Source organism: Aphis gossypii, chromosome 3, assembly GCF_020184175.1.
Source record: "Aphis gossypii isolate Hap1 chromosome 3, ASM2018417v2, whole genome shotgun sequence".
NCBI lineage: Eukaryota > Metazoa > Arthropoda > Insecta > Hemiptera > Aphididae > Aphis > Aphis gossypii.
Window position 1 is genome coordinate 20,876,278 of NC_065532.1, and position 9,977 is coordinate 20,886,254.

Below are 9,977 nucleotides of genomic sequence, written 5' to 3' on the forward strand. Positions count from 1 at the left end.
CCCAAATATGTATATATTCATTGAAAAATAAAAATAAAAAATAAAAATAATTTCCAATTTAATATTAAATACTTCAACTAATGGCAAAAAACATAACTGAAAAATTTAAGTATTTTGATAGAAAAATCAAAAAAACCGAAAAACTGACAAATTTTTGGTTTACAATGAAATTTTACATACTACATATTATAAATAAATGTCATGTTAATTTTTTTTTTTATATAACTTATTTCATAAAGGGCTAGACTATTATTTATTATATTACATAATGGTGGTTTTATTATATTAGTAGTTTTAACAATATACGTATTTAACTTTTCACTTATAATTTATACTCGTAATAAATAAACTGGTAACACGTTTAACAATACATATAGGTATTCTAAAGTTCTAGGTGCTCCTAAGCCTATATAAAATGGGAATATTACGATATGTTATGATTAGTTGGTAAAATTAAATTTAAATTATAAAACACAACATAACTCGGAATAAATGATTAAAGTCGTATTACAATTAAAAACAACACGCTCTGTGCACAACGGGTAGTGTTTAATAAACTCACTTCTGGTACACCTATCAGTAAGTGCATACTCATAACCCTATAAGTCAACAAATATCCCCTATGTATATCTTGAATAAAAATTATCGCTGAACATTAAACTTTTAAAACACATCAAAGAACAAGCAACTTAGGTACCTACTTTTTAAAGATTGAAGATATATTCAACAACATATAACATATATTATATTAACTACGTTCTCTGGCACTCGTCTTTAACTTATTCTTTGTGATATGTAAATTCAAATAATTTATTCTTACTCTATACGTCTGATAACCTATACAATCAAAAAGACTCGATTAAAACCTTTTTTTTCAACTTGTGTTAGGATAAAAAATACAATTGAATTTTTTTTAAAAAATCTGTTGTCTTACTTTTTTTAAATTTTAACTTTTATAGTCATATCTTTATCTAAAAATTAAAAACAAATATTGAATAAACATAAATTATACGCAGAATTGAAAAGATATTAACATCAATTCCATAAAAGCCTTATACAAAATTTGAATTAGTTTTTAGATTTTTTATTAACTTATTTCGTATGTATTATTTGGACCAAAATAAATATTTTTTTACTGAAAAATACTACTTATTAACCACAGTCTACAAATCCATGTTATGTGTATGCATCACATATGTCAGCGTCCCGCCATCTTTTCTATATAACAATAACACCAACTAATAATTAATAATAAATACTAGTAATATAACTAGATAGTACAAAACTATTCATACAATCCTGTTCAATGGCCTATATCATTTTTATTATAGAACTATTGTCTTTTAACAATAATATTAATCTTGACTGTTTTTATGAATGTATATTAAATTCAGAATCACGGTAGCCGTTTCTAGCAGTCGTTGCCATGTATAATAATAAAAAAAACAAACATTATTATTATTATTTGCATTGATGATAAAATTAATGATACCACAACAAAAACCCTTCATAAACTACGTATAAAAATGGCTAAGTAAAAAGAAACATTAGATCTTTAAACACAATAAAGATTTGATATCAATATAATATTATCATGAATAATTGAATGACGAAGGACTATTAAAATTTAAAATATTAATAGTAATATTTATTTACTATTCTTAATAAATTTTTGCCAAGTAAATAAATTCTTGAAACAAAATACATTTACTTAAATCAATATACTTAGCATTTATTCATGATATCAAATCTTTATTGTTCTTAAAGATCTACCAAATGTTTTTTTTCACTTACCTAGCGTTTTTTACACGTAGTTTACGAAGGGTTTTTGTTGTGAATTTAAATTGAAAAAAAAAAACAAAATAAGCTCGGAATGTCAATAGATGTAAAACCAGATTGATGTTGATAAGTTTAATTCAAATATTATGAAATTTCAAATTTTAATATTAAAAGTTCTAAGTTTTCACTTCTATCGGCGGTCCCTGTAACTTCCATTATTTTTATTTTTTTACTGCTTCATGAATTTGTTTTTCTCATTTTTATATAGCCACCCAAGCGCGCTCCTACAGGAGCGTTCTGCGGTATTTTTTACTGTATGTCAAACTAATCAGCTGCTAAAAACTAAAGTTCATTCGTGGGAATGGAAACCATTACTCTGTAATATCAGATCGCCGCCTGAACCACCAAGATTAGGCTACTTGATAGAATTTCATTAAAAGCACGTATATTTAAATAGTGTCACTACCAATTAGAAAATTAAATTTTTTTTTATTATTTTTACTGCTGTTTCAAATTATACAATAACATAATAAATTTAAAAAATACACAGTTAGCCTTAATTATTTCATCATTATAATATATGAAATTACTGAAGGGCTGTCCAATTGACTATATCGAATTCTTTGAAAACACTAAACAGGATTTGACTATATCAAATTCTATAATACATTTTTATATTCTAATTTAACTATAGTAAAAAAAATTTTAAAAACAAATGTTTTTCCGTAATTTTGAATTAATTATGAGCTCATACGCAACAACTCTACAATCTGCATGCTTACATTTTAGCGAATAACATTATTTTTTAATATATATATGCTTCAGTTTATTTAGGATTATAATATAATATATAGCTGTTCTACATTATTTAGGTTGTTATGATTAATACTGTATTTAAATATTATATTTTTGAAAGCTTGCTACTCATACGACCGAAAGGGTTTAGTTAGCGTATTACCACTTATGCGTATATTTAAAAAAAAACGTTCAAATATAGTCGTTTATTGTTTGTTAAAAATCAGTACTCGTAATGTTTCAGACGTAGCGATTAACAAACCGTGTTTTTTTAACGAGCAATGTGAGAACCTCCTATTCCAAACCGAGTGCAGAGATGATGTTTGCGCTTGCCGGTTCGAGAAAAGTCCGGTACTCCAAACGGACGGATCAGTCCTGTGTATTGGTACGTATAAAACATACCGTTTTTATATCGGTAAATCACTATTTACACACGGTATTTCAATAAGTACACTTTTAAAAATATGATTTCATCATTTTTTCAGGTTAAAATATTTTAAAAATAAAACTCACCACCATATGAATATTTCTTTGAGTAACATACAGATTTGCTTACTGAAAAAAAAAATTAATTATTATAGATTTCTCAACGTATTTAAAATACATTCAAGTCGATTGAGAAATTCGCTTAAATATAAATACAAATCCATCTTACTGTATCGTATATAATATAATGGTATTGTTAAATTTCACATAAATTAAATTTTTATAATATATTCAAACTACACATACTACTCAAATACTTTATTCGGTTTACTTCGATAGAAGAAGACGACATTAAAATACGATCTCGTTATTTTTTTCCATAAAAAAAAAAAATCATAATACTTGTTTTGTTTTCATTACAGAATATAGAAATATATTGAAAAGAATATAGAATATATTTTCATTACGTATTGTTATACCTATAATCGTTTTGTTTTATTTTTAGCGGATAACAATTCCAACTCAGAACCTTACACTGATCCAGCAATGTTGTGCGTGCTGGCTGGGATGTGTTTAATGTTCATCATAATATGCGTTGTACTCAGATTGTTTAGCAAGTAAGAGTTTTGTGTTTTTACAGCCGTAAATCGAATTCTCGTTCGGTTTTCATTCAAAATTCACACACTGATTATTATTCTACGTTAATATTGTATTATTGTCGTGTATTAACAATAGTATCTTCATATAGCTTTGTAAATCAGTTATTACTAATCGTAAACAATTTACTAGCTATATATACGTAATATGATTAATATTAAATAACGATATCGTGAGAATGGAACGTGTCACAATTGAAAAGTTACCCCTTACAGGTGTTTAAAACAATTTTCTTTCGCGACTTATTCCTAATCGTTAATAAAAAAAAAAATATAAGACAAGAGTTTTCGAAATCAATTACATGGTAACAATAAAATATTTTGAAAATGTTTTCATACGCATTTTCCAGCGCTAAATTTAAACTATGTATTTGAAAACGTAGCTTAACTGTACGGGTCATAGTCGTATTTTACAAATCCGTAATGAGAACGTCGACCTACAGTAATAATTGTTGTCACAGTTTTGTGGACAATAAATACCAAACTTTTAATATTTATTATATAATCAAACTACGCAGTATATAAACTCTTTAAGTCTCCACCCCCATCCAAATGTTTAATAAATAATATAAGAGCAAGTAAACGGTTTTCTTAGTACTGTGTTCAATAAGTGAATCGCTTTTGAAAAGAAACTATATATAATCAAATGTAATACAGAAATGGATAATTAGAAATTGTTTCATGTATCTTTAAGGTAAAAGTCATATTTATTGTTGAAATAACTAGAAAAATAATCAAAACTTAAATTCTAAACTAATAATCAATTGATTGAATTTCTCTTTTCTTCTGCAGATTTGTTCTGTTATTCTGATTTTTAAGGGGAAAAACGCTTGTTGAAATTATTTTAATTTTCCACAGAATATACTTATTTATAGATACTTGCACATGAACTATCCGTGTTTTTTGATGCATCAAAAATAGTTCTAACAAAAATACAAAAACAAAATACCCGACCGTACAAGTACTCATGTGGTTGAGTTACCGTTTAAAAATATGAACGATATTATCTACAGTTTTCCAAAATATTCGAAAATTATTTGAAAATGATTTCAAATCAAAATAATACAATGATACGTGATACATTTTGCACAATAGCAATAATATGCGTAAAGTGTGACGAGAATAAATTTAAAATAACAATAACGGTTTGAAAAACGGACTGTTTATGGATTTTAATTTTTTTTTTCTTTAGGGCACGTTGGAGAGAAAACCGTACGATATTCAACACGCCCAACCCAAGATTGATGAACGTGTCACTACTGAGAGACAACAAACCGCCGCCCGGAGCAGCCGGCGAACGTAGAGGTAGCAAATCCAGTACAAAGACCCATTCCCCTTCGAGACAACCAAGCATGGCCTCGTTGAAGCCCCAATCGCCTTCTTTAGGTTAGAAACCTCTATCTCTATCTATTTAAAGCTTCTTCGTCTAGTCCGTGAAGATCGTTTATACTTACGCGACACGCCATGCGGTCTTTAAATCTCGAACACTTGTTATTACTTATAAATATCGTATGTTATATAAATCATCCAACCTGCACTTCCGTGGAAATCGTTTTGTTTTGGCGTACAAACGAAAAAAAATCTCCATGTCACGGCTTTAACAGAAAAAAAAACAGTTATTAATTTCCTCGATCATAATTTATAATATAATAATATATAAGTACATACATGGATTATAATATTCAAATTTTCATTATCATATCATATTATACATCATTATCGTTTCATGAAATCGTCTTTAATAATAATTATGAATAATTCATACAATGTGCGGACTCTTTACAGTATTATTATTTATTATAATTCTGGCCGTAATTTCGACTAAGTTTTCCCGATAAAATATCATCCTAACCAGTCGAAATGTTTCTAATAATAGTTGACGTTGTACGTCAATCCGTATTTTAATTACATATTATACCTAAGTACCGTTTATAAACCTATCGACTAAGTTGTAATAGGTACTTCGTTTTCGAAATTTCAATTCATATTACGCGGCTGATAATGGCTAGCACGTCATGTTGTGTTTATTTACCGACGATCGATTTTCAGCATACATATTATATTATCATACACGTGATATCGATCCAGAGATGATCTTGTACTGAATTTTATTTTCGAGATATGATTTACTAAGAGATATATTTTTACGAAAGTTAAATACCTGTTTATGACCGATCGCCAAACAAAACGATTACACGAATTTTTGAAAATTCAATGTTCGGTATGACGCCATCACGACAGTTGTTACAGTAACCATTATTTAGACGTTTCGTCATGCAATATAATAATATATTTTATTGTATTGGTGTCGGAATTAACATCGGAAAATATTTATATGCTTCTGCGACGTTTCTATGCAGAATTTTAAGTATACGATAACACGATAAAAACAAAAATGTGCAGTTTATATAATATATATAATTACGATGAGCCTTAGCACATTAACGAGCAACGTTCAACAAAATATACTATTGTTATTGTTTCAATTATTTTAAAACGGCAATTTCCCCCGATGCAATGAAAATTCGACAATCGTGATTTCATAAACGTTTATACTACCTATTCTATTGATATGGACTATTTTTCGGGACTTTTTATCAGGATTTCACTGGACTTAAAATATTATTGCTACGACCAGTTTTTACTTTACAAGACTTTCCGTCACGAATTGCGTGAAATATAGCTAAATATCACAGTGCTTTTTTATAACGTATTTTTAATTTTTCCTTTTTTTAAACACGTCCAATAGTCATCGTTTTCGTACACTGTAATTTAGAGGTATTATATTATTATTATTATTATTATTGTTGTTGTTGTTGTTATTGTTATTATTAATAATATTATTATTGTTGTTGATGTTGTTGTTGTTGTTGTTCTTATTATTATTATTATTTGATAACAGCACAAGTGAATAGTATTACACCGATAACTACAACTAATATATTATGTATAATCATTGATTATACCGTACAGTACTATCTATACTCAGTGGTATAACATACTATATAGGTAACGTCAAAATAAGTTAATTTTTACAAGAAATTATTTTATATTATTCAATAATATTACTTAATACTATTATTACTAATATTCTATTTACCGTTGATTAATTCTTCGCAATAGATATCTAAGTCACAATGCCTATAATTATACATGTATGGGTGCGTGCATCCTAATACATAGTTCTTCTTGATTTTAAATAATTCATCTATTTACATGTACTAATATTTAAAACTTTAATATTCTATTCAACACTTAAACCGAGTCTCTTTGCTTTAAAATAAATTTAAAACTGTGACTTATTATAATTGGACACGTCGTTTATTTGTATTTCATAACTCGTTTATACTATTAAAATATTATAAAAATATGCAGACGACTATTGAATGTTAGACCAAAGTTTATTTCAGGTTGTATTGACTTAAGCAATCGTACTTTCAGACATTCAGCTAGGGATTATTAGTAAAACAAATGATTTTAGATATTAAAATAATATAATATTATATTTGGAACGCAGATATTAAAAAAAAAAAATAAAAAATATATTGTTTATATTGTTTCATTTTATCTAAAAAGATTCATTACCCGACTGCATTAATTGTGTTACCTCGGATCTATTATACTGATTTTTTTTTAAATTACGTACAAACAATTTTATTTGTTGTTTATACGGAAAAAAAATTAACATATACACTATAAGCTCCTCATTCATATAATACTGAGATTGCTACCGTTTAAAGTAATAGTTAAAATTGTTTGTATATTATTTTTGATTAATGGAACTTCTAAATTTTGTAATTGAATGTATAAAAACCTAAATTTTTACGTAAAATCAAATATAAGGATATGACAATTTATAACAATATAATACATTTATAATGCGTCTCTTACGAATGACTATAAAAATTCAACGACAACAAAATACAAAATACTGTATTTGCGATACTCGTGAAGAGTTATGTGAGTTTATGATATAATACATATTGTTTCAATTTTAGTAACTATTATGATATAGACTCGGTTTAAACGTAAACGATTTCATAAAATATTTATATTTTTCTTTTCATTTACATACTTTATCACTGCTCTAAATAGTTTATGTTTTTGTATAGTGTCTATTAAAATAGTAGGACTTACTGCATGAATCTTGTACACTCGTTTATTCTACCGTAGATAATGCCGGATGTCCGGAAAATTATTTTATACTTAATTCGACTTGTTCAACCATCGTTCTCGACACACACTACATTATGTATAAAATACATTATATTTACCGAGCAGAATAGTATGTATCGAAAATTTAACGATTTGTTCTTTTTTTCCTATTGAAAAATATTAAGGTCGTGGAGTTCGGGGCAACAACAACGGCGGCAACTCGGAAACCGTAAGGTCTCCGACCACTAAAAGTCCCATTGCACTTCCGGCGGAGCCAAAGACATCTGTGGCTGTGGATATACAGCCCGCCGTGTGAATCTAACATCGAACGACAAACACTTGCGTCGAGTCACCATGTATTAATGCTTAACCGGTGTCCGAAAATCGCAGACAATGATTTTATTTTTAAACAAAGTTATTCTTCTTCTTTCTACTTAATCCGCAAACGGGCTTGATTGCTTTTGGGACCACGGCTACTGGTTTATCAATAATATTCAAACACAATGTGTATCGAAACATTTAATTGTGTTTTTTAAACATCTCACTAAAAAAATATTTATATACATCGATAAATCGCAATGACTGCGTGCTATATTTTTAAAATTATTTTAATACTTGGAACTCACGATGCTTAGAATATATAGGACGAAGCACTTGGCAATATTAGCCAAGAGCTATTCTTCACATATTAAAATTATTTTACAACATGAATTTATATTACTTAAATATTTAAAATATAATAATTTAACGTACTTATTTTAATAATAATTATGCTATGAACTCTACATTCATTTAAGGATAATATAAATAATATACATAATATATAACATATTATACACGATATAAATATATTGTATTTTATTCTTAGACTCACGAAATTTTAAAATATTCGTAACTATAAGTCTATAACTAATACACATTTTTTTTATTAAAAATATTATCATTACACAATTACTTACATATATGACGTATCATCCATCAATTAACAATGTATAGATTTTTTTTTTATTTCGTTTAAGTATAATCTAAGTATTATAAGTGTAAATTTAAAAACTTTTTAAATTAATATTATATTATATTATACATAGTGTGTAATTGCGTTCAATGTAGTGTAATCATATAATATTTATGAATAATAATAACGATAAGCATGACAAAATATTTTTTATTCTTTAGATTATAAGTTGATAATAATATTATACATTAATAATTATAATATCTATACAATAATAGTGTTAGTATGTATTACATGTATTTATTTCCATAAATACGTTTCAGAAAGGCGATATGGACTCACCATTATTTTTAACCGTTTACAGGGATCTTAGGTGAATCTCGAGACTTGAGAAAACAGAGGGAAGGTTTTCTCGAGTCCAAAAACGCCTTAGAACTTGTAAGCGTAAATTTAAAATAAAAATAACGGTTTTTTCTTACCGCTTTTCGTCATTGTAATTATTATTGCCATCAATAGATATTAATTATTATCTTTAAATATATATATCTTTAGAATAAAATGGTAGAATTTAAAAAAATATTCAATATACATTTATTTGTCCTTAATAATTTATCCTAATTTATTAATTAATTATACTTGTTTGCAATAAACTGCTCAATAAATTTAGACGTTTCAAAAGAGCAGCTTGCTTTATAAATGTAATATTTTGTTCACGTTACATTGTTTGTTCCTTTGTAATAGATACTAAAACTTTATATTTAGTTACTTTATATGTCAAATTAATCTTAAACAACCATGTATATTGTTTCTTTTAACTCAATTTTTTTTAGACTAAGGTTAAAAGCACTTTCACTTTTTTTTTTACATTGTATTTTAAAAATAATTTATAATACCTATATTATACCTATATTAGCGATATTTTTGTAATATTTTTACCACTATTCGTTTCTTTTAAATTATAATCATTTTATCCTGTTATTATTCTCCTCCTCTACCCAATAAAAAAGTATATCAAAACGCATTTGTTTATTTTTATTTACACCAGCTAACGCAGAGATTCCCAACCGGGGTGCCCCAAACTTTATTTAGGGTGCCACGGAGTTATTTGAAATGTATTTTTTATTATATTATTTATGCGATAATAATTAAAAATAAAAATATATAGTCAATGCAATAATTTGTTTTATAAAATATAATATGTGTATATAGTA

At 26.7% G+C, this 9,977-nt stretch overlaps 1 protein-coding gene and 1 long non-coding RNA gene across 7 annotated transcripts in view; one reads left to right on the forward strand and one right to left on the reverse strand.

Annotated features, from left to right (window-relative positions):
• Window positions 1-9,962, forward strand: part of LOC114132062 (uncharacterized) — a 76,587-nt gene extending 66,625 nt beyond the window's left edge. For 4 of the 5 annotated variants that reach the window (XM_027997440.2, XM_027997441.2, XM_050203313.1 and 1 more), the window contains 4 exons: window positions 2,819-2,959; window positions 3,506-3,617; window positions 4,849-5,042; window positions 7,997-9,962. In XM_027997440.2, the coding sequence (XP_027853241.1) occupies window positions 2,819-2,959; window positions 3,506-3,617; window positions 4,849-5,042; window positions 7,997-8,127 (578 nt within the window). In that variant the 3' untranslated portion in view covers window positions 8,128-9,962. The remainder of the gene's footprint in view (window positions 1-2,818; window positions 2,960-3,505; window positions 3,618-4,848; window positions 5,043-7,996) is intronic. The other variant, XM_027997442.2, reaches the window with a different exon arrangement.
• On the reverse strand, window positions 2,901-5,421 carry LOC126550853 (uncharacterized). Of its 2 annotated transcripts, XR_007604895.1 has the most exons (4): window positions 5,325-5,421; window positions 5,111-5,251; window positions 3,088-3,129; window positions 2,901-2,997 (listed from the first exon to the last, which is right to left on the reverse strand). It is a non-coding gene; the product is annotated as an uncharacterized LOC126550853 (long non-coding RNA). The 2 variants fall into 2 exon arrangements; XR_007604894.1 differs by having other exon boundaries at window positions 2,979-3,129.
• Window positions 9,963-9,977: the final 15 nt, after the last annotated feature.